The 25744-nt window shown below is 40.8% G+C and overlaps 1 protein-coding gene across 1 annotated transcript; it reads right to left on the bottom strand.

Moving 5' to 3' along the window:
* Positions 1–634: 634 nt before the first annotated feature.
* LOC141161295 (uncharacterized) lies at positions 635–21326 on the bottom strand. The gene is made up of 4 exons (XM_073646108.1): positions 20846–21326; positions 20284–20694; positions 19798–20114; positions 635–815 (listed from the first exon to the last, which is right to left on the bottom strand). Exons 2-4 carry the CDS (start codon positions 20692–20694, stop codon positions 635–637), a joined length of 909 nt encoding a protein of 302 aa, XP_073502209.1. The 5' UTR covers positions 20846–21326.
* Positions 21327–25744: the final 4418 nt, after the last annotated feature.

Raw genomic sequence — 25744 nt, 5'->3', positions numbered from 1 at the left:
ATGACGTCAGCGCAGATCCTACAGTTCACCGCGAGATGCCGGCAAAGGAGGACGAGCGCTGCGGGGGCCGCCAGAAGGTAAATATGATATTTATTTTTTATTTTATTTTTTTTTCACAGGTTCTATGGTACCTGGGTCCAGAGGAGAGTCTCCTGTCCTCCACACCCGGGTACCATCCACACATTTCATCTGTAGATGCGCCTTCCATGCGTTCCAGTGATGCGTAATCCATGCGTTCCAATGCAAGTCAATGGCGGCGAAAACGCAGCGTTTCCGCAAAATTAATGGACATGCTGCGTTTTTTTCCGCAATGATAATCCGCAGCGGAAATTTCCGCAGCATGTGCGCAGCACATGCGGATTATCATTGGGGAGCATGGCTGGCCTTCTACCATGCATTTTTTAAGCATTTCTGCAGCGTTTTTGCCGCTGCGGAAACGATTAAAAAACGTATCGTGGGCACATAGCCTACTACGTGTTTTGATAATCAGGTATTAGTACATAATGACGTGGTATTAGCTTATAGGACCCATCCATCTCTTGGATTGGGTGTCATTAACGGTACTTTTTAGGCCACAGGTACCTAATCATGTCTCAATATTATTTGGCCACAGGTACCTAGTCATGTCTTTATATCAGTGTTGTGAAACCAAAATCAAGAGTGAAACATAAACATAATCTATTATGAAAAGATCTGCACCTGTTTTGGGTTTTTCACCCACTCCTGATTTTGGCTTAGAAATACCGATGCCAAATCCAAGCCAAAATGTGTCTGTGTCCTTACAGTGTAAGTATCCAAAGCATGAAGAATGACAACTGTGTTGCAAAATGCATGAGTTACAGCATCAGTTATCACAACCTCCCCCACCCCCTTGTCTCATAAATGTGTAACAGTGTTGGATGAAGCTTCGGGAGCTCTGCGATATTGATGTGAGCGCAGAAGATCAAGTCCTATGGAAAGGATTTATTCCTGAACCCACAGAATGGTGGCAGTAATATGGGATAGGGTTTACATGGTTTCTCCCACAGTTCCCACAGCTTCAGCCGTACAATAAACAGATATGATATGAGGCAACCTCTGCAATCCTGGTACTCAGCAGTACTTCGGTCATTGTTCTGGGGTCCTAGAAATTTATACTATAGGGAGCACAGTGGAGGGGAGAAACACTGACAGGAGAGACAAAGTCTGAATGTTGCTACCTACCTTTTGTAAACGTTTAGAACTTGATTATTGATACTTACCTGTGACTTTGTGATTGGCTTTTTGTGCAGAGTCTGAGATTATTCAATCATAATCTTCCATCTATGGCATGAAGAAAATGCTGGTCTTGTTCGGCATCTAAGGCGACACGTCTATTGGGAAGAAGACTTGTCTGCTCAAGTGATCGGCTGCAACTGGTGCATGTGGAGGATCCAGCTGTGTTATATAGGAGGAGGCTATGATGTCATAAGAGAGAAAAGAGAAGCCAATGAGGTCATAAGAGAGAAGCCGATGATGTCATAAAATAGAATCTGATGATGTCATAAGAGAGAAAAGAGAAGCTGATGAGGTCATAAGAGAGAAGCCGATAATGTCATAAAATAGAATCTGATGATGTCATAAGAGAGAAGAGAATCCTAGTACTAGCATGGCAATATTTCCTACAGCAATTCATTATATAATCTGGAATAAATATTTATTTAGAGATATCTCCTTGTTAAACTTTTTCACCCCAAAAAACTCACTATGGCAATTTACTCCATAACTACTATTATTATTATTGACATGATAAAATGTATAAATATTTAAAGTGCTCATCCTGGCACTATTAATCAGAGCTCATTTTACCTGATGCAGTTACACTATACAGATAAATGAACATACACTGTATACTCTATACCTATATACTATATATACACAAACCTACCATATATACTCTATATGCAAATGCATGTACACTGTATATTGGATACTCTATATCTATATACACAAACCTACCATATATACTCTATATGCAAATGCATGTACACTGTATATTGGATACTGTATATCTATATATACAAACCTACCATATATACTCTATATGCAAATGCATGTACACTGTATATTGGATACTCTATATCTATATACACAAACCTACCATATATACTCTATATGCAAATGCATGTACACTGTATATTGGATACTGTATATCTATATATACAAACCTACCATATATACTCTATATGCAAATGCATGTACACTGTATATTGGATACTGTATATCTATATACACAAACCTACCATATATACTCTATATGCAAATGCATGTACACTATATATTGGATACTGTATATCTATATACACAAACCTACCATATATACTCTATATGCAAATGAATGTACACTGTATATTGGATACTGTATATCTATATACACAAACCTACCATATATACTCTATATGCAAATGCATGTACACTGTATATTGGATACTGTATATCTATATACACAAACCTACCATATATACTCTATATGCAAATGAATGTACACTGTATATTGGATACTGTATATCTATATACACAAACCTACCATATATACTCTATATGCAAATGCATGTACACTGTATATTGGATACTGTATATCTATATACACAAACCTACCATATATACTCTATATGCAAATGCATGTACACTGTATATTGGATACTCTATATCTATGTACACAAACCTACCATATATACACTACATACTAATGTACATAGACTTTATATATGCTACACCTACATATCTGCATATTTTCACATCCACCTTATATACATTACACGCATATATACTCACTCTCATACACTGTATAAACACATTCACCTTATATATAAGTAAAAACATAGAACTGGATTATTGATATTTACCTGTGACTTTGTGATGAACTTTTTCTGCCGAGTCTGAGATTAGTCAATCACAATCTTCCATCAATTTCACAAAGAAAATGCTGGTCTTGTTTGGCATCTAAGGGGAAACATCCGCTGGGAAGAAGACTGCTCTGCTCAAGTGATCGGCTGCAACTGGTGCATGTGGAGGATCCAGCTGTGTTATATAGGAGGAGGCTATGATGTCATAAGAGAGAAAAGAGAAGCCAATGAGGTCATAAGAGAGAAGCCGATGATGTCATAAAATAGAATCTGATGATGTCATAAGAGAGAAGAGAATCCTAGGACTAGCATGGCAATATTTCCTACAGCAATTCATTATATAATCTGGAATAAATATTTATTTAGAGATATCTCCTTGTTAACCACTTCGCGCCAGAGCCTGTTTTTGCCTTCGTGACCGGGCCAATTTTTTCAATTCTGACCACTGTCACTTTATGAGGTAATTACTCTGGAACGCTTCAACATATTCCCCTGATTCTGAGATTGTTTTTTCATGACATATTGTACTTCATGATAGTGGTAAAATTTCTTCGATATCACTTGCGTTTATTTGTGAAAAAATCGGAAATTTGGCGAAAATTTTGAAAATTTTGCAATTTTCAAACTTTGAATTTTCATGCCCTTAAATCAGAGAGATATGTCACACAAAATAGTTAATAAATAACATTTCCCACATGTCTACTTTACATCAGCACAATTTTGGAACCAACATTTTTTTTTTGTTAGGGAGCTATAAGGGTTAAAAGTTGACCAGTGATTTCTCATTTTTCCAACAAAATTTACAAAAACATTTTTTTAGGGACCACATCATATTTGACGTCACTTTGAGGGGTCTTTATGACAGAAAATACCCAAAAGTGACACCATTCTAAAAACTGCACCCCTCAAGGTGCTCAAAACCACATTCAAGAACTTTATTAACCCTTCAGGTGCTTCACCGGAATTTTTGGAATGTGGAAGAAAAAAATTAACATTTAACTTTTTTCACAAAAATGTTACTTTAGACCAAATTTTTTTTATTTTCACAGGGGTAACAGGAAAAAATAGACCCCAATTTTTTTTGTGCAATTTCTCTTGAGCGTGCTGATACCCCATATGTGAGGGAAAACCACTGTTTGGGCGCACTGCAGGGTTCGGAAGGGAAGGAGCGCCATTAGACTTTTTGAATGTAAAATTTGTCTGAATAATTAGCAGACGCCATATTGCGTTTGGAGAGCTCCTGATGTGCCTAAACAGTGGAAACCCCCCACAAGTGACACCATTTTGGAAACTAGACCCCTTAGGGAACTTATCTAGATGTGTGGTGAGCACCTTGAACCCCAAGGTGCTTCACAGAAGTTTATAATATTGAGCTGTAAAAATAAAATTTTCACATTTTTCCCACAAAACCGTTTTTCATCCCTTAATTTTGCATTATCATAAGGGTAATAGGATAAATTGCACCATGAAATTTGTTGTTCAATTTCTCCTGAACACGCTGATACCCCATATGTGGAGGCAAATTACTGTTTGAGCACATGGCAGGGTTTGAAAGGGAAGGAGCGCCATTTGACTTTTTGAATGTAAAATTTGTCTGAATAATTAGCAGACGCCATGTCGCATTTGGAGAGCCCCTAATGTGCCTAAACAGTGGAAACCCCCCACAAGTGCCACCATTTTGGAAACTAGACCCCTTAGGGAACTTATCTAGATGTGTGGTGAGCACCTTGCACCCCCAGCTGCTTCACAGAAGTTTATAATATTGAGCCGTAAAAATAAAATTTTCACATTTTTCCCACAAAAAATGTTTTTCATTCCCTAATTTTGTATTATCATAAGGGTAACAGGATAAATTGCACCATGAAATTTGTTGTGCAATTTCTCCTGAACACGCCGATACCCCATATGTGGAGGCAAATTACTGTTTGGGCACATGGCAGGGTTTGAAAGGGATGGAGCGCCATTTGACTTTTTGAATGTAAAATTTGTTTGAATAATTAGCGGACGCCATGTCACATTTGGGGAGCCCCTAATGTGCCTAAACAGTGGAAACCCCCCACAAGTGCCACCATTTTGGAAACTAGACCTCTTAGGGAACTTATCTAGATGTGTGGTGAGCACCTTGCACCCCCAGCTGCTTCACAGAAGTTTATAATATTGAGCCGTAAAAATAAAATTTTCACATTTTTCCCACAAAACCGTTTTTCATCCCTTAATTTTGCATTATCATAAGGGTAATAGGATAAATTGCACCATGAAATTTGTTGTGCAATTTCTCCTGAACACGCTGATACCCCATATGTGGAGGCAAATTACTGTTTGGGCGCATGGCAGGGTTTGAAAGGGAAGGAGCGCTATTTGACTTTTTGAATGTAAAATTTGTTTGAATAATTAGCAGACGCCATGTCGCATTTGGGGAGCCCCTAATGTGCCTAAACAGTGGAAACCCCCCACAAGTGCCACCATTTTGGAAACTAGACCCCTTAGGGAACTTATCTAGATGTGTGGTGAGCACCTTGCACCCCCAGCTGCTTCACAGAAGTTTATAATATTGAGCCGTAAAAATAAAATTTTCACATTTTTCCCATAAAAAATGTTTTTCATTCCCTAATTTTGCATTATCATAAGGGTAACAGGATAAATTGCACCATGAAATTTGTTGTACAATTTCTCCTGAGTACGCCGATACCCCATATGTGGGGGAAAACCACTGCTTTGGTGTACGGCAGGGTTCGGAAGAGAAAGGAGCGCTATGTTGGCTGGGATAGGCAGCAGACGCCATGTCACATTTGAAGAGTCGCTGACATGCCAAAACAGCAGAAACCCCCACAAGTGACCCCATTTTGTAAACTACACCTCTCAAGGAATTCATCTAGGGAAGTAGTGAGTATTTTTTAATTTTTAAATTTATACCATTGGGCAGTGAAAAAAGCATAATTATATTTTTACCACAAAAAAATGTTTTACCCTCAGATTTTACATTTTCACACAGGACAATGGGTAAAAATGGTGCCGAAATGTGTCACACAATTTCTTCTAAAAGTGGCAATACCCCATATGTGGCTGTATTGTACCGCTCAGCCGTACCGCGAGATCTGGGGGGGACGGAGCACTATTTGACAATTGGAGAACAAACTATTGTAGAATAGGCATTTGGATTTGGGAGCACAAAATTTTCTGAATTTCTTTTGGGGGGCAAGGGTCATTTTGCTTTTCCAGAGCCTTTCTGCTACCAGTAACTTGGAAGTCCCTTATATTTTTAACAGATGACGGACCTGAGTGGGGACTAGCTTTTTTTGAGGACTGAGTTGAAGCTTTTATTGGGAACATTTTACGTAACATTTATCCGGCGCTCTAGGCTGAGCACTTACATCGGGGTTTCCATCTAAATTTCCAAGTGATGTAATTCAGATGAAACCCCTGCAGGATCCATTCACTATAATGAGGCAGCAGAGTTACTCTGGACTCCGTCTGGCCTCTGTTTAGCGGTGTCCTTTTTTTCAGAAGTGCACAAAACTGTGGCCAACCACACTTTTATGCACGCCTAAAACAAATGACACCGTGGGATCCCAGGCTAGACGGCGTCCACAGTGGCCTATATCTGCCTCATTACAGGGAATCTTCCATCATGGGTTCCGGCTGAATCACGTATTTCAGAGATTTACACAGAAACTCTGGTGTAAGTGCTCAGCGCAGAGCACAGGATAAATGTGAGCAGAGCCTTACTGGGATCTTTGGGAGACATAATAAACAAATCAGTAGCAGGTGAAGAATTGGTTTTATTTATTTTTTACGCCGTTCCTAGTGTGATATAACTGATTAGATTACTTTATTCTTCGGGTCGGTGCGATTACAGAGATACCAGATTTATATCGGGTTTTTATGACTGACAGCTGTCACACACTAAAATACGCTTTTTTTGCAAAATCTAGTTTTTGCATCACCATATTTTGAGAGCTATAATTTTTCCATATTTCGGCCGACAGAGTCATGTGATGGCTTGTTTTTTGCGAGACGAGTTGACATTTTTATTGGTACCATTTTTGGGAACGTGACATTTTTTGATCGCTTTCTATTCCGTTTTTTGGGAGGTAAAATTAACAAAAACAAACAATTCAGGAATTGTTTTTTGAGGTTTTTGTTTATGCCGTTCTGCGTGTGGTAAAAGTGATCAGGCAGCGTTATTCTTGGGGTCAGTACGTTTACAGCGATACTACACTTACTGTATTTTTTTTATGTTTTGGCGCTTTTACACAATAAAACAATTTTATAGAAAAAAATATTTTTTTTGCATTGCTTTATTCTGAGCGCTATAACTTTTTTATTTTTCGGCTGATGGAGCTGTATGGCAGCTTTTTTTTTGCGGAACAAGGTGACGTTTTCAGCGGTACCATTTTTATTTCTATTTTGTTTTTTGATCGCATTTTTTTCCACTTTTTGTTTGGCGATATGATGAAAAAGCATATTTTTTTGTTCCGTTTTTTATTTATTTTTATTACGGTGTGCACAGAAGGAGTTAATTAGTGTGACAGTTTTATAGCTCGGGTTGTTTCGGACGCGGCGATACCAAATATGTGTACTTTTTTTGGTTTTGTAAAAATATACGGATTTATTGGTTTAATATTTTATTTATTTTTATTTATTTTGTGATTTTTTTTTTAATAGTTTAAAACTTTTTTTTTACTTTTTTTTACATTTTTACTTAGTCCCTGTATGGGACATTAATTTTTATTTTTCTGATCACTGATCTCATGTAATGTAATACACATATATTACATTACATGAGATCTTCCCTGACTGTTTCAGTCAGTCTCCTGTCTGGCTCAGCTTGCAGGCTGAGCCAGACAGGACACCGTATATGGCAGAGCTGGAGGCGGTCATGTGACCTCCAGCTGCCATAGCAACCCCAGGTCCTGGAAGGAAACGGAGGTCTTCGGAGAGGTAAGATGACCCCCTCTCCTCCTGCTGTCTCCTATATGCCGCGATCACTATAGATCGCAGCATATAGAAGACAGCAAGGGGTTAACATCACTGGGACCTGATCTAATCAGGTCCCGATGATGTTCCCTGTCAGAGCTAACGCTCTGCACTGGAATCGCAGCGCTTGCAGGACCCTGGGGGTCCTGAGCGCTGCGAGACCACCCACCGTTTTTAAACATCGGCGCTGCACAGAGCCCGGCAAGCGCCGACGTTTATCTACAGTGGGCGATCGGGAACCGGTTAAACTTTTTCACCCCAAAAAACTCACTATGGCAATTTACTCCATAACTACTATTATTATTATTGACATGATAAAATGTATAAATATTTAAAGTGCTCATCCTGGCACTATTAATCAGAGCTCATTTTACCTGATGCAGTTACACTATACAGATAAATGAACATACACTGTATACTCTATACCTATATACTATATATACACAAACCTACCATATATACTCTATATGCAAATGCATGTACACTGTATATTGGATACTCTATATCTATATACACAAACCTACCATATATACTCTATATGCAAATGCATGTACACTGTATATTGGATACTGTATATCTATATATACAAACCTACCATATATACTCTATATGCAAATGCATGTACACTGTATATTGGATACTGTATATCTATATACACAAACCTACCATATATACTCTATATGCAAATGCATGTACACTGTATATTGGATACTGTATATCTATATACACAAACCTACCATATATACACTACATACTAATGTACATAGACTTTATATATGCTACACCTACATATCTGCATATTTTCACATCCACCTTATATACATTACACGCATATATACTCACTCTCATACACTGTATAAACACATTCACCTTATATATAAGTAAAAACATAGAACTGGATTATTGATATTTACCTGTGACTTTGTGATGAACTTTTTCTGCCGAGTCTGAGATTAGTCAATCACAATCTTCCATCAATTTCACAAAGAAAATGCTGGTCTTGTTTGGCATCTAAGGGGAAACATCCGCTGGGAAGAAGACTGCTCTGCTCAAGTGATCGGCTGCAACTGGTGCATGTGGAGGATCCATCTGTGTTATATAGGAGGAGGCTATGATGTCATAAGAGAGAAAAGAGAAGCCAATGAGGTCATAAGAGAGAAGCCGATGATGTCATAAAATAGAATCTGATGATGTCATAAGAGAGAAGAGAATCCTAGGACTAGCATGGCAATATTTCCTACAGCAATTCATTATATAATCTGGAATAAATATTTATTTAGAGATATCTCCTTGTTAACCACTTCGCGCCAGAGCCTGTTTTTGCCTTCGTGACCGGGCCAATTTTTTCAATTCTGACCACTGTCACTTTATGAGGTAATTACTCTGGAACGCTTCAACGTATTCCCCTGATTCTGAGATTGTTTTTTCATGACATATTGTACTTCATGATAGTGGTAAAATTTCTTCGATATCACTTGCGTTTATTTGTGAAAAAATCGGAAATTTGGCGAAAATTTTGAAAATTTTGCAATTTTCAAACTTTGAATTTTCATGCCCTTAAATCAGAGAGATATGTCACACAAAATAGTTAATAAATAACATTTCCCACATGTCTACTTTACATCAGCACAATTTTGGAACCAACATTTTTTTTTTGTTAGGGAGCTATAAGGGTTAAAAGTTGACCAGTGATTTCTCATTTTTCCAACAAAATTTACAAAAACATTTTTTTAGGGACCACATCATATTTGACGTCACTTTGAGGGGTCTTTATGACAGAAAATACCCAAAAGTGACACCATTCTAAAAACTGCACCCCTCAAGGTGCTCAAAACCACATTCAAGAACTTTATTAACCCTTCAGGTGCTTCACTGGAATTTTTGGAATGTGGAAGAAAAAAATTAACATTTAACTTTTTTCACAAAAATGTTACTTTAGACCCAATTTTTTTTATTTTCACAGGGGTAACAGGAAAAAATAGACCCCAATTTTTTTTGTGCAATTTCTCTTGAGCGTGCTGATACCCCATATGTGAGGGAAAACCACTGTTTGGGCGCACTGCAGGGTTCGGAAGGGAAGGAGCGCCATTAGACTTTTTGAATGTAAAATTTGTCTGAATAATTAGCAGACGCCATATTGCGTTTGGAGAGCTCCTGATGTGCCTAAACAGTGGAAACCCCCCACAAGTGACACCATTTTGGAAACTAGACCCCTTAGGGAACTTATCTAGATGTGTGGTGAGCACCTTGAACCCCAAGGTGCTTCACAGAAGTTTATAATATTGAGCTGTAAAAATAAAATTTTCACATTTTTCCCACAAAACCGTTTTTCATCCCTTAATTTTGCATTATCATAAGGGTAATAGGATAAATTGCACCATGAAATTTGTTGTTCAATTTCTCCTGAACAGGCTGATACCCCATATGTGGAGGCAAATTACTGTTTGAGCACATGGCAGGGTTTGAAAGGGAAGGAGCGCCATTTGACTTTTTGAATGTAAAATTTGTCTGAATAATTAGCAGACGCCATGTCGCATTTGGAGAGCCCCTAATGTGCCTAAACAGTGGAAACCCCCCACAAGTGCCACCATTTTGGAAACTAGACCCCTTAGGGAACTTATCTAGATGTGTGGTGAGCACCTTGCACCCCCAGCTGCTTCACAGAAGTTTATAATATTGAGCCGTAAAAATAAAATTTTCACATTTTTCCCACAAAAAATGTTTTTCATTCCCTAATTTTGTATTATCATAAGGGTAACAGGATAAATTGCACCATGAAATTTGTTGTGCAATTTCTCCTGAACACGCCGATACCCCATATGTGGAGGCAAATTACTGTTTGGGCACATGGCAGGGTTTGAAAGGGATGGAGCGCCATTTGACTTTTTGAATGTAAAATTTGTTTGAATAATTAGCGGACGCCATGTCACATTTGGGGAGCCCCTAATGTGCCTAAACAGTGGAAACCCCCCACAAGTGCCACCATTTTGGAAACTAGACCTCTTAGGGAACTTATCTAGATGTGTGGTGAGCACCTTGCACCCCCAGCTGCTTCACAGAAGTTTATAATATTGAGCCGTAAAAATAAAATTTTCACATTTTTCCCACAAAACCGTTTTTCATCCCTTAATTTTGCATTATCATAAGGGTAATAGGATAAATTGCACCATGAAATTTGTTGTGCAATTTCTCCTGAACACGCTGATACCCCATATGTGGAGGCAAATTACTGTTTGGGCGCATGGCAGGGTTTGAAAGGGAAGGAGCGCTATTTGACTTTTTGAATGTAAAATTTGTTTGAATAATTAGCAGACGCCATGTCGCATTTGGGGAGCCCCTAATGTGCCTAAACAGTGGAAACCCCCCACAAGTGCCACCATTTTGGAAACTAGACCCCTTAGGGAACTTATCTAGATGTGTGGTGAGCACCTTGCACCCCCAGCTGCTTCACAGAAGTTTATAATATTGAGCCGTAAAAATAAAATTTTCACATTTTTCCCATAAAAAATGTTTTTCATTCCCTAATTTTGCATTATCATAAGGGTAACAGGATAAATTGCACCATGAAATTTGTTGTACAATTTCTCCTGAGTACGCCGATACCCCATATGTGGGGGAAAACCACTGCTTTGGTGTACGGCAGGGTTCGGAAGAGAAAGGAGCGCTATGTTGGCTGGGATAGGCAGCAGACGCCATGTCACATTTGAAGAGTCGCTGCCATGCCAAAACAGCAGAAACCCCCACAAGTGACCCCATTTTGTAAACTACACCTCTCAAGGAATTCATCTAGGGAAGTAGTGAGTATTTTTTAATTTTTAAATTTATACCATTGGGCAGTGAAAAAAGCATAATTATATTTTTACCACAAAAAAATGTTTTACCCTCAGATTTTACATTTTCACACAGGACAATGGGTAAAAATGGTGCCGAAATGTGTCACACAATTTCTTCTAAAAGTGGCAATACCCCATATGTGGCTGTATTGTACCGCTTAGCCGTACCGCGAGATCTGGGGGGGACGGAGCACTATTTGACAATTGGAGAACAAACTATTGTAGAATAGGCATTTGGATTTGGGAGCACAAAATTTTCTGAATTTCTTTTGGGGGGCAAGGGTCATTTTGCTTTTCCAGAGCCTTTCTGCTACCAGTAACTTGGAAGTCCCTTATATTTTTAACAGATGACGGACCTGAGTGGGGACTAGCTTTTTTTGAGGACTGAGTTGAAGCTTTTATTGGGAACATTTTACGTAACATTTATCCGGCGCTCTAGGCTGAGCACTTACATCGGGGTTTCCATCTAAATTTCCAAGTGATGTAATTCAGATGAAACCCCTGCAGGATCCATTCACTATAATGAGGCAGCAGAGTTACTCTGGACTCCGTCTGGCCTCTGTTTAGCGGTGTCCTTTTTTTCAGAAGTGCACAAAACTGTGGCCAACCACACTTTTATGCACGCCTAAAACAAATGACACCGTGGGATCCCAGGCTAGACGGCGTCCACAGTGGCCTATATCTGCCTCATTACAGGGAATCTTCCATCATGGGTTCCGGCTGAATCACGTATTTCAGAGATTTACACAGAAACTCTGGTGTAAGTGCTCAGCGCAGAGCACAGGATAAATGTGAGCAGAGCCTTACTGGGATCTTTGGGAGACATAATAAACAAATCAGTAGCAGGTGAAGAATTGGTTTTATTTATTTTTTACGCCGTTCCTAGTGTGATATAACTGATTAGATTACTTTATTCTTCGGGTCGGTGCGATTACAGAGATACCAGATTTATATCGGGTTTTTATGACTGACAGCTGTCACACACTAAAATACGCTTTTTTTGCAAAATCTAGTTTTTGCATCACCATATTTTGAGAGCTATAATTTTTCCATATTTCGGCCGACAGAGTCATGTGATGGCTTGTTTTTTGCGAGACGAGTTGACATTTTTATTGGTACCATTTTTGGGAACGTGACATTTTTTGATCGCTTTCTATTCCGTTTTTTGGGAGGTAAAATTAACAAAAACAAACAATTCAGGAATTGTTTTTTGAGGTTTTTGTTTATGCCGTTCTGCGTGTGGTAAAAGTGATCAGGCAGCGTTATTCTTGGGGTCAGTACGTTTACAGCGATACTACACTTACTGTATTTTTTTTATGTTTTGGCGCTTTTACACAATAAAACAATTTTATAGAAAAAAATATTTTTTTTGCATTGCTTTATTCTGAGCGCTATAACTTTTTTATTTTTCGGCTGATGGAGCTGTATGGCAGCTTTTTTTTTGCGGAACAAGGTGACGTTTTCAGCGGTACCATTTTTATTTCTATTTTGTTTTTTGATCGCATTTTTTTCCACTTTTTGTTTGGCGATATGATGAAAAAGCATATTTTTTTGTTCCGTTTTTTATTTATTTTTATTACGGTGTGCACAGAAGGAGTTAATTAGTGTGACAGTTTTATAGCTCGGGTTGTTTCGGACGCGGCGATACCAAATATGTGTACTTTTTTTGGTTTTGTAAAAATATACGGATTTATTGGTTTAATATTTTATTTATTTTTATTTATTTTGTGATTTTTTTTTTAATAGTTTAAAACTTTTTTTTTACTTTTTTTTACATTTTTACTTAGTCCCTGTATGGGACATTAATTTTTATTTTTCTGATCACTGATCTCATGTAATGTAATACACATATATTACATTACATGAGATCTTCCCTGACTGTTTCAGTCAGTCTCCTGTCTGGCTCAGCTTGCAGGCTGAGCCAGACAGGACACCGTATATGGCAGAGCTGGAGGCGGTCATGTGACCTCCAGCTGCCATAGCAACCCCAGGTCCTGGAAGGAAACGGAGGTCTTCGGAGAGGTAAGATGACCCCCTCTCCTCCTGCTGTCTCCTATATGCCGCGATCACTATAGATCGCAGCATATAGAAGACAGCAAGGGGTTAACATCACTGGGACCTGATCTAATCAGGTCCCGATGATGTTCCCTGTCAGAGCTAACGCTCTGCACTGGAATCGCAGCGCTTGCAGGACCCTGGGGGTCCTGAGCGCTGCGAGACCACCCACCGTTTTTAAACATCGGCGCTGCACAGAGCCCGGCAAGCGCCGACGTTTATCTACAGTGGGCGGTCGGGAACCGGTTAAACTTTTTCACCCCAAAAAACTCACTATGGCAATTTACTCCATAACTACTATTATTATTATTGACATGATAAAATGTATAAATATTTAAAGTGCTCATCCTGGCACTATTAATCAGAGCTCATTTTACCTGATGCAGTTACACTATACAGATAAATGAACATACACTGTATACTCTATACCTATATACTATATATACACAAACCTACCATATATACTCTATATGCAAATGCATGTACACTGTATATTGGATACTCTATATCTATATACACAAACCTACCATATATACTCTATATGCAAATGCATGTACACTGTATATTGGATACTGTATATCTATATATACAAACCTACCATATATACTCTATATGCAAATGCATGTACACTGTATATTGGATACTCTATATCTATATACACAAACCTACCATATATACTCTATATGCAAATGCATGTACACTGTATATTGGATACTGTATATCTATATATACAAACCTACCATATATACTCTATATGCAAATGCATGTACACTGTATATTGGATACTGTATATCTATATACACAAACCTACCATATATACTCTATATGCAAATGCATGTACACTATATATTGGATACTGTATATCTATATACACAAACCTACCATATATACTCTATATGCAAATGAATGTACACTGTATATTGGATACTGTATATCTATATACACAAACCTACCATATATACTCTATATGCAAATGCATGTACACTGTATATTGGATACTGTATATCTATATACACAAACCTACCATATATACTCTATATGCAAATGCATGTACACTGTATATTGGATACTCTATATCTATGTACACAAACCTACCATATATACACTACATACTAATGCACATAGACTTTATATATGCTACACCTACATATCTTCATATTTTCACATCCACCTTATATACACTACACGCATATATACACATTCTTATACACTGTATAAACACATTCACCTTATATATAAGTAAATACATAGTAAAAACATAGAACTGGATTATTGATATTTACCTGTGACTTTGTGATGAACTTTTTCTGCTGAGTCTGAGATTAGTCAATCACAATCTTCCATCAGTTACACGGAGAAAATGCTGGTCTTGTTTGGCATCTAAGGGGAAACATCCGCTGGGAAGAAGACTGCTCTGCTCAAGTGATCGGCTGCAACTGGTGCATGTGGAGGATCCAGCTGTGTCATATAGGAGAAGGCTATGATGTCATAAGAGAGAAGCCGATGATGTCATAAGAGAAGAGAGAAGCCCAGGACTAGCATAGCAATATCTCCTACAGAAATTCATTATATAATTTGGAATAAATATTTATTTAGAGATATCTCTCTGTTAAACATGATAAAATGATGACATGTATAAATCTATAAAGGACTCATCTTGGTACTAATATTAATCAGAGCTCGTTTTGCCAGATGCAGATACACTATACAGATGCACATACACTGTATACTATATTACTATGTACTCTATACCTATACACTATATACAGTGGTGTGAAAAAGTTTTTGCCCCGTCCCTGATTTCTCACTCTGAGCATCCAGTGCTCCATAAACAGGCGGTGCTGCAGAGGATCGGTCGGGGCCTGGTCCGCAGATTTGGGGTGCAGCGCTCTGCTACCCAAATCCGTAAAAAGCTGGCGGACCTGAAATATAGGTCTGCCGACCGAATCGTCAGCATCCGGTCACGGACCCTGCCCCGCCGTGGTGAGTGGTTTTAAAATATGTTAACACAATATATGGCAGCACATTAGTTACAACTGCAATCACCTTAGGTATCTAATGTTATTTGTTTTCCAGCGCCTGCAGCCCCAGAGCCCCCAAGGGAGTCACCTCCAGCCCTGGAGCCCCAGCAGCATTCCTCTGCCAGCTCGCCAGCATCACTCCGTGATATAGGTGCAGCTTCATCTTTCGGTAATGCTTTGACATAAAATACGGTCCATACAACTTGGAAAGTATAGGGCTGTCATGTACTATTAAGTGTTGTGTCTTTCTCTAGCCGGTGGTGCCAGGGGATCCGGGTGGTCCTTAAGCTCGTCATCATCCGAGCAACCTGAAAACCGTAAGTGTTAAATACCAAACATGTACCTCATAGGCTGTGTGCCCACGATGCGTTTTTTAAGGTGTTTCTGCAGCGTTTTTGCTGCTGTGGAAACGCATTAAAAGCGCATGGTAGAAGGTCTGCCATGTTCCCCAATGATAATCCGCATGTGCTGTGCACATGCTGCGGAAATTTCCGCTGCACATTATCATTGCGGAAAAAAACGCAGCACTACCAATTATTTTGCATAAGGTGGTTTTTTTGCGCCGCCATTGACTTGCATTATAATGCGCCAATTCCGCAATACTGCATCTGTACTTGCGTAATTAGCGCGTTCTAATGTGCGGATGGTACCCGGGAGTGGTGCATCGTGGGCACATAGCCTTAATTTGATGAATGTACAGAATTATTGGACTTTTAAGTTTAACAATTACCTCCGTAGAAATCCCAACACTACAAGATCTCCTGGCGTCACAACGGAGACTGAGTGAAGAGATCCACCAGCACGGAGTGATGCTGGCAAGATTTGTGGCAGCCCATGACCGTCACGGCAGCCAATAACTTATTTTTTGTTATGTAGTTGATATTATTTGGTTGGTTATATTTTTTATATTTTTATAAAAAAAAATTAGTTTATATCCACTATTGTCTACACTTTGTTACATCTAATCCTATCCTGTGTGATACTGCCTGACGGGTTGTGTATCTAATCCTATCCTGTGTGATACTGCCTGACGGGTTGTGTATCTAATCCTATCCTGTATGATACTGCCTAAAGGGTTTTGTATCTAATCCTATCCTGTGTGATACTGCCTAAAGAGTTGTGTATCTAATCCTATCCTGTGTGATACTGCCTGACGGGTTGTGTATCTAATCCTATCCTGTGTGATACTGCCTAAAGAGTTGTGTATCTAATCCTATCCTGTGTGATACTGCCTGACGGGTTGTGTATCTAATCCTATCCTGTATGATACTGCCTAAAGGGTTGTCTATCTAATCCTATCCTGTGTGATACTGCCTAAAGAGTTGTGTATCTAATCCTATCCTGTGTGATACTGCCTGACGGGTTGTGTATCTAATCCTATCCTGTATGATACTGCCTAAAGGGTTGTGTATCTAATCCTATCCTGTGTGATACTGCCTAAAGAGTTGTGTATCTAATCCTATCCTGTGTGATACTGCCTGACGGGTTGTGTATCTAATCCTATCCTGTATGATACGGCCTAAAGGGTTGTGTATCTAATCCTATCCTGTGTGATACTGCCTAAAGGGTTGTGTATCTAATCCTATCCTGTGTGATACTGCCTAAAGAGTTGTGTATCTAATCCTATCCTGTGTGATACTGCCTGACGGGTTGTGTATCTAATCCTATCCTGTGTGATACTGCCTAAAGGGTTGTGTATCTAATCCTATCCTGTGTGATACTGCCTAAAGAGTTGTGTATCTAATCCTATCCTGTGTGATACTGCCTGACGGGTTGTGTATCTAATCCTATCCTGTGTGATACTGCCTAAAGGGTTGTGTATCTAATCCTATCCTGTGTGATACTGCCTAAAGAGTTGTGTATCTAATCCTATCCTGTGTGATACTGCCTGACGGGTTGTGTATCTAATCCTATCCTGTGTGATACTGCCTAAAGGGTTGTGTATCTAATCCTATCCTGTGTGATACTGCCTGACGGGTTGTGTATCTAATCCTATCCTGTGTGATACTGCCTAAAGGGTTGTGTATCTAATCCTATCCTGTGTGATACTGCCTAAAGAGTTGTGTATCTAATCCTATCCTGTGTGATACTGCCTAAAGGGTTGTGTATCTAATCCTATCCTGTGTGATACTGCCTAAAGAGTTGTGTATCTAATCCTATCCTGTGTGATACTGCCTGATGGGTTGTGTATCTAATCCTATCCTGTGTGATACTGCCTGACGGGTTGTGTATCTAATCCTATCCTGTGTGATACTGCCTAAAGGGTTGTGTATCTAATCCTATCCTGTGTGATACTGCCTGACGGGTTGTGTATCTAATCCTATCCTGTGTGATACTGCCTAAAGGGTTGTGTATCTAATCCTATCCTGTGTGATACTGCCTAAAGAGTTGTGTATCTAATCCTATCCTGTGTGATACTGCCTAAAGGGTTGTGTATCTAATCCTATCCTGTGTGATACTGCCTAAAGAGTTGTGTATCTAATCCTATCCTGTGTGATACTGCCTGACGGGTTGTGTATCTAATCCTATCCTGTGTGATACTGCCTGACGGGTTGTGTATCTAATCCTATCCTGTGTGATACTGCCTAAAACAAGCAGTGCAGGGGCAGTAAAGCCCACTCCAAAGTCAGCTTTCACACCCTCCTGCTTATTGATGTTATCAGCTGAAGTTGTGTAGGGGCAGGAAAGCCGTCTGAAGTCGGCTTTAATAGCCGCCTGCAAATTGATGTTATCAGCTGAAGTTGTGTGGGGGCATGAAAGCCGTCTGAAGTCGGCTTTAATAGCTGTCTACTAATTGATGTTATCAGCTGAAGTAGTGTAGGGGCAGGAAAGCCGTCTGAAGTCGGCTTTCATTGCCGCCTACTTATTGATATTATCAGCTGAAGTTGTGTGGGGGCAGGAAAGCCGTCTGAAGTCGGCTTTAATAGCTGTCTACTAATTGATGTTATCAGCTGAAGTAGTGTAGGGGCAGGAAAGCCGTCTGAAGTCGGCTTTCATTGCCGCCTACTTATTGATATTATTAGCTGAAGTTGTGTGGGGGCAGGAAAGCCGTCTGAAGTCGGCTTTCACAGATGCCAGCTAATTCAAGAAGAAGAGAGAAGAGGAAAGAATAGGAACATAGTATGAAAACTATAAGGAAGACCTAACATGTTGATCCAGAGGAAGGCAAAAAAAAACCATGCTCCGTTTTGGGAAAAAAAATTCCTTCCTGACTACACATACGGCAATCAGACTAGTTCCCTGGATCAACGCCCTATCAAGAATCTAATATATACAACCTATAATCTGAGTCAGACTCATAGTGCATGGTATGGCAGATCATTGCCATACCGTGCACCATGACTATGACCCCAAAGACTAAAAGAAGGGAAGTAGGAAGAGGAGGGGAAGAAAACCAGCTGTGAAGAAGACCAGAGGACACAGGGAAAAGACAGAAGACAGGTGATAAAGCCTGGAGCCGGAGGAGGAGAAGGGGAGGAGGTGATCACCAGCGGAGAGCAGGGATGGGAATAGACGGTAGAGAATGGAGGGGAGGGAACGGAGATTGGGAAGGGATCGGAGGGCAGGGGTGAGGGGTCCCACCCTCGGGAAGAGGTAAAGCAGAAAATAAGGCAACCAAAAAACATTTTTATTTCAATCAGGGTGAGATCAGAGGGCAGGGGTAAAGTTAAAAAAGAGGACAATAAACCTTGTTTTTATAAACAAACAAAAATATAAACAATTTTAACAATTTAAATAAGTATTAAATTAACAATATTTACAAAATGATAAAAAAAAATTGAAATGAAACATCACTACAGTTCTTCATATCGATTACCTGTATTTGTGTATCCGTGCCTGGGGGAAACAAAAGAATCAGAACACATGGGATACTGTGGGGGGGGGGCAAGGCTTTGTGGACGCCGGATCCTCTGCACTGGTGTGCTGTGAAGTGGGTCCGGCCTATGGGTCCAAGAATGTTGTTGAAAATGGCCAGGGTCAATCAGAGTATGTACAGTAGACGTTTCATTAAGTTCACCGGCTGCCGCTTTATTTAAAGTCTCAAACATGACCCTTTCTGCATGCGCCCTCTGTCGGTCATCCAGCCTCTGTAGTCTCTCGCCTGCATATGTTGCAAAGCTGTCCCGCTTGGCCTGGGTCTGCAGAAGTAGAATCTTGTTCGCCAGAGATACTAGATCTGGCGATGGCGGCAAGCTGGCCTTTCTTTTCCTTGATTTTCTCTGTCGCCGAGGCACAAGGTCTTCACTTGTAGAGGCCATAGGGTCTTCATTCACCGATGCCATAGGTTCCTCATTCCTTGACATAACACTCGCCTCCTCCATACCACGTTCCGTAGCCGAGATGTCGTCATCTTGCCAATGGTGCTGTGGGAACACAAAAATAAAGTTAAGATTTGGTTACAACATCCAGCAGGTATGTTATGACCAGCATGGGTACACGTGCACTAAAAAACAAATATGAGGGGCGGCTAAACTAGGGCATGTACATTGAAAGTATAAATGCTATTTACAGGGAAGCAAAGAAGGTACTTACATCTTCAACAGGGGAGTCAGTCCGTATGTCGGGGTCTTCTTCCGGGGTCTGCCGTATCGTACACACCATTCGCCGAGGTAGCTCCTGGTCACGGGTGAAGGCAAGCAAATCATAATACCATAATGTCGGCACATAAACCTCATCTGTGCCGGTACCTGACTTCTTTGATTTCTCCACCCGGTTGAGTTCTTTCTTATATACGGTACGTAGACCCTGGATCTTTCTCTTCACCAGCTCTTCATCCACCTTCTCGTTGGGGCCATGCCTTTTAAAGAGGGAAATCAATTGCTGGTAGGCCTCCCTCTTTTTCTCTCTATTGCAGTAGTCTGTTGATTTTATTTGCCAAAGGCACGGCAGGGAGCGGTAGAGGTCAATCATTTCCCTCACAAACTCTTCACTTTTGAAAGCCATCTGAAAAGGATAGCAATACAGTGAGCATACATGAAACATTTTCAAACAAAGTAAAAAGTACTACACACCATTTGCTGACTAAAAATGGCCTCCAATATATAAGCAAATATATACTTATTGAGTGTGATAAAAATCCACTAAAATAACTTACCGTGGAAACAAAGCAATACAGTGCCTGAAAAACCCAAAAGTCAATGTTCAGTCACAGCTGAAGAAAATCCACAAATGAATGGAATCACAGCAGTAGATCGCAACTAGGATCCAAAAATCAGGACGCTGACAAGGCTTCAACAAATCCCAGATGGACGAAACTTGCCCGGAGAACACTGCTACGATCCGAAAGCAAAGCGCAGATAGGAACAAGGGAGCGGAATTGCCCCAACGTCGCCTTTTTAAAAACCCCCGGCCAATCAGAACGCAGTAGCGTCCACCAATCGAAGATGAGTGGGCGCGGAAAGGTAATTTTATGTACGCCTTTCTGTCACAGTACAGTCCCTCAAAGTGTGTATCGTTGAGTGTGGATCGTTGAAATAGCTGCTGTGTGACAGCGTCCCAGCGACCAACGAGATCGTTAGTTAGATCGCTGGGGCGGCCGAAATCGTTGGCAAGTTTACATGTTTGACGGCTCCCGAACGATCTCTCCAGCGATCTCAAAACTGTGACGTAGTAACGATCTCGCTAGCGATCTCGTTATGTGTGACAGGGCCTTAACACTTAAAGGTTTCAGATCACAAGACAAATGTAAATATTAGACAAAGATAACACAAGTAAAGACAAAATGCTATTTTAAATAAAGGTCTTTATTATTAAGGGAAAAAGAAATCCGAACTTACAGGGACCTGTGTGAAAAAGTGATTGCCCCCCTCCTTTAAACATAAATTAACTGTGAAAAACTACTGAATCTATCGCGCTACTTACAATATGGTAAGTTATATAGACCCAAAAAAGGAATAAGTAAAATGATAACCTCAAAAAGAAGTAAAATGTGATATTAAGAACATAGTGATATTAATAGGCACAAGTTAACAGCACAATTTCACAAAATATCAGTTTTCCATAGGATAAATAAAGGTACACAAGATTAAAAAGAGTCCATACAGACTTCCGGTTCCGGCTCTGACAGGGATGCGTCTGAGCTCCCAGCCCCCGTGGCGGTTAAACAGCAACATCGCACCACGCACCGATGCCACAACGCTCAAAATGAGCTCTAAGAAGGCAGCGTCACCGGCAGCAAAGGAGGGACGCATGGAGAGGTGACTCCGCAACACCGGGAGCGAGCACGGAACCTCGTCTCCTCAGCCCCAGCGGCAGAAGGTAACCGCCAAGATGGCGGCGGGCGGGAAGCAGAGGGACACAACGCGGGGACAACGACAGCAGAAGAAGCTGGAGGGTTCCGTAAGCACAGACAGTAGCATAGATGTGGCAGCCAGTGGAGGGGAGTGTAGTGAAGGAGACGAAGAAGTACCCTCACCTGGTCACACTATGCCCCCACTAGATTATAAAAAGCTGGCACAGGAAGCATCACACTACCTAGCAGAAGATCTCAGGGAGACAATCAGAGAGGTGATGAAAGAGGCTCTGCTGGGCTTGCAAATCATATCTGACCAGCATGAATCCAGACTCCATACCTTAGAACAGAGGTTATCTGATTCGGAGGACAGGGTGTCACAACTGGAGAACCAAGTCTCTGATCTTCTCCAACAGTCAGCTTACACTAAAGACAAACTAGAGGATCTGGAGAACCGCTCGAGACGCATCAACCTGAAAATCATAGGGCTGCCTGAATCTATACCAAATGGGGCACTAAATGACATCTGAAAATTGAAATTTCTCGTGCCTTAGGGATTTCGCACAAATGCAAGGTAGAAAGAGCCCACAGAGTTGGCATGCCTCCAGCGACAAGACCAGATTCCAGCAAAATCAACAATTCTGAGTCTCAGATGCGTGAAAAGAACCGCACCTCCCTCCAGTCAAGACCAAGACAAGTGATTGTGCGCTACCTTGATTATAAAGACAAAGAAAATATCTTGCGCACCTTTAAGGGTATGAGACGTCCAGTATTGATTGGAGAGCATAGGATCCTGATTTTTGGAGATTTTTCTGTGGCGGTTACCAAGTTGAGAAAAGCTTTTAGCCCGGCATGTAGCATCATGTACAAGAGGAACATCCGTCTCCAACTCCTGTACCCTGCAGTGCTTAAATATAGAGGCCCTGATGGCAGGCTTAAAGTGCAGCGTGATCCCCAGGAAGCGCTAAGACATCTCACGCAAAGAGAGCCTGCGGATAGAAGTAATCACATATCTCCCAGATCGGATGAAATTAGACCGTCGGGGTCTCCGGACCTTGCCGTGATGCAGACTCCCGATCGCCTGGGCCCCGGCATGGTGAAATCTTGCCCTAGTCATCGGGAGGAGGTGTCCAAACCTTGTCCCCGAAAGAAAAGGGGGGCACAAACTACAGTGGGCCCACATGAGGTCAGCACTCAATCGCTTCTGAACCTTTGCCTATTCAAGACAGTGAAGATTTGTGCTAAGTCTGTCTCTCACTGGTAACATTAAGCTGTTTTTCTTGGGGTTTCTTCCCCTTTTTTTTTAATCTTTTCCCTCTTTTCCTTCCTCCGTGGACTCTATTCTACACTATTGGATGACTTCTTGAGCATTTGGAGGATTGGAACAGGGGTTGAGGAGAGGCGCTATGTATATGCAAAGACGGTTGCTACACTTTAAACTTTGTTCATAAGCCGTTGGGCGGGAGAGAAAGGAGGTTACCTGTCAGTATATGGAAGTTCGTTTACGTCGAATATTTAGAGGGATAATTGTTGAGGGGAGGGGGAGGGTATTTTTACAAGGGGGGGAAATGGGAATGGTTTTTACTGTTGTTGTATAAAGAGTTTTCAGAGCGCGATCCACTTAATGCAACGTCGTCTCAAATTATAATGTGCTGTTATACCACAAATTATGCTTACCCAGTTAGAGAGTACCATCACCTAATCTCACTATATAACAAAGAACATGGTTAAGGTTATAACCTGGAACGTTAAAGGATTAAGATCCCCGGAATAAAGATCAATGATATTGCGACATCTGAAGAGACTTAACGCTGATATTGCCATGTTACAGGAAACTCATTTGTCCCAAAATGAAATGTTTAGAATGCATAGAATGTGGGTAGGGCAGTATATGGCTCTGGGGCGGAAGGGAGGAAAGCAGGCGTGCTAATTCTGGTCAACAGGGCCTTCCAACACAAAATCCTCTCTGAGGTCAGGGACGATGGGGGACGCCTGATACACCTGGTACTGGATAGTCCGTCAGGTAGACTAAGTCTCTATAATATTTATGCCCCTAACTCGGCCCAGAAAGACTTCTTTACATACATTCAAAAGTTGGTCCTGGAAGATGGAGAGGATACAAAAATTTTGGGGGTGACTTCAATACAGTAGTATCTAGCTTAGAAGATAGAAGAAGGGGAGGACGTCATGGACTCTGTGTTGCCCAAAACGAGGAGTTCCAGGAGGGGTCGGGACTACTCCACAATTTGATTTCCTGCTTATGCTTGGGGGATGTGTGGAGAATGTATCATCCCCTATATCGTGGTGAATTCACACATTATTCTCACCCGCATGATTAGTGGTCACGTATAGACATGTTCTTACTGGGGGGGGTGCCGATAGATAGAGTAGAAGATGTGACCATAGAAGACATGGCTATTTCAGACCACAATCCAGTCACTCTACAATTGACAGATTCATCGCCAAGAGGGACAGATTATCTGTGGCGCTTCTCGTCATATCTTAGACGAGACGGGAATTTTGACAAATTATTAGGGGAATGGTGGACTGAATTCTCATTAGACAATGAAGCTCACAGGTCTGATCCACGGTTATTTTGGGAAACGAGTAAGGCCGTAATGAGAGGTAAAATCCTAGCCTACACAAAGACACAGAAATGTAAGGCCAATGAGCAGTTTAAAACTGCTAGCGAGGCCGTCAGGAAGGCGTACACTCAATTGAAAAATCTACAAACGTTGGACTTGAAATCCCAGTGGGTGACAGCTAAACAAAAATTTGACGCATGGGCCAAGAAAAAAGAGCTATTTTGGAAAGCCCAATGGGAGGTTGATTTATATAGATACGGGGATATAGCAGGAAAAATTTTAGCCAATTTAGCCAGAGGAAAGAGGCCGCATACGGCAATAACATCTTTGAAAAAGAAGGATGGTACTTTAGAATCCACTCCAAGGGGGATAAACAATCTACTGGGAAAATACTATTCAGAATTCTACAAAGACAATCTAGGGCCAAGAGAGGGAAGGGAGGACTGGTTGAAAAAAGTAAAATTACCAAACTTAGCAGAGGGAGAACTTGAGGGGTTAAATAGAGAAATAACCCAAGAAGAGGTCCTTGAGACGATAAAAAACCTGGGTTCCCACAAGGCTCCGGGTCCTGACGGGTTCACTGGGGAATATTATAAAGCGCTTAATGATAAAGTTGCCACCTGCATGGTCCCTTACTTTAATAAGATCTTGAGGGGTGAGCGCCTGTCTGATCAAACCAATATGGCATATATTAAACTTTTCCCGAAAGGAGAAAGGGTAGCAACCGATCAATCCAGTTATAGACCCATTTCACTAATCAATCAGAATCTCACGATTCTGCCCAAGATTATGGCAGACTGTCTGGCACAAATTATGCCACGGCTTATCGGGAGCCAACAATCGGGGTTTATAAAGGGAAGGTCGGCAGTGGGTAATATTAGGAAGGCTATATTGATCCTGGATGAGGTGGGAAGGGGGAGGTTATGCAGGGATGATCCACCGGCATTACTATTGTTGGACGACGAAAAAGCGTTTGACAATGTAAGTTGGGCATGGCTTGATATGGTTTTGGATGCCTTTGGCTTTCTCGGGTCCTTTAGTACCTTTCTAAAAACACTATACTTTAACACAAGAGCGAAGGTGAACACCCCGGGCTTTCTGTCTGCAGCCTTCCCCTTGGAGAAGGGAAAACGCCAGGGATGTCCCTTGTCTCCTTTGCTTTTCAACCTGGCAATTG

This window comes from Phyllobates terribilis, unplaced genomic scaffold (assembly GCF_046119375.1).
Source record: "Phyllobates terribilis strain yellow unplaced genomic scaffold, ASM4611937v1 Scaffold_9__5_contigs__length_417890890, whole genome shotgun sequence".
Lineage (NCBI taxonomy): Eukaryota > Metazoa > Chordata > Amphibia > Anura > Dendrobatidae > Phyllobates > Phyllobates terribilis.
The sequence above is the reverse complement of the archived record's forward strand: the minus strand, read 5'-3'. Positions and strand labels throughout refer to the sequence as shown.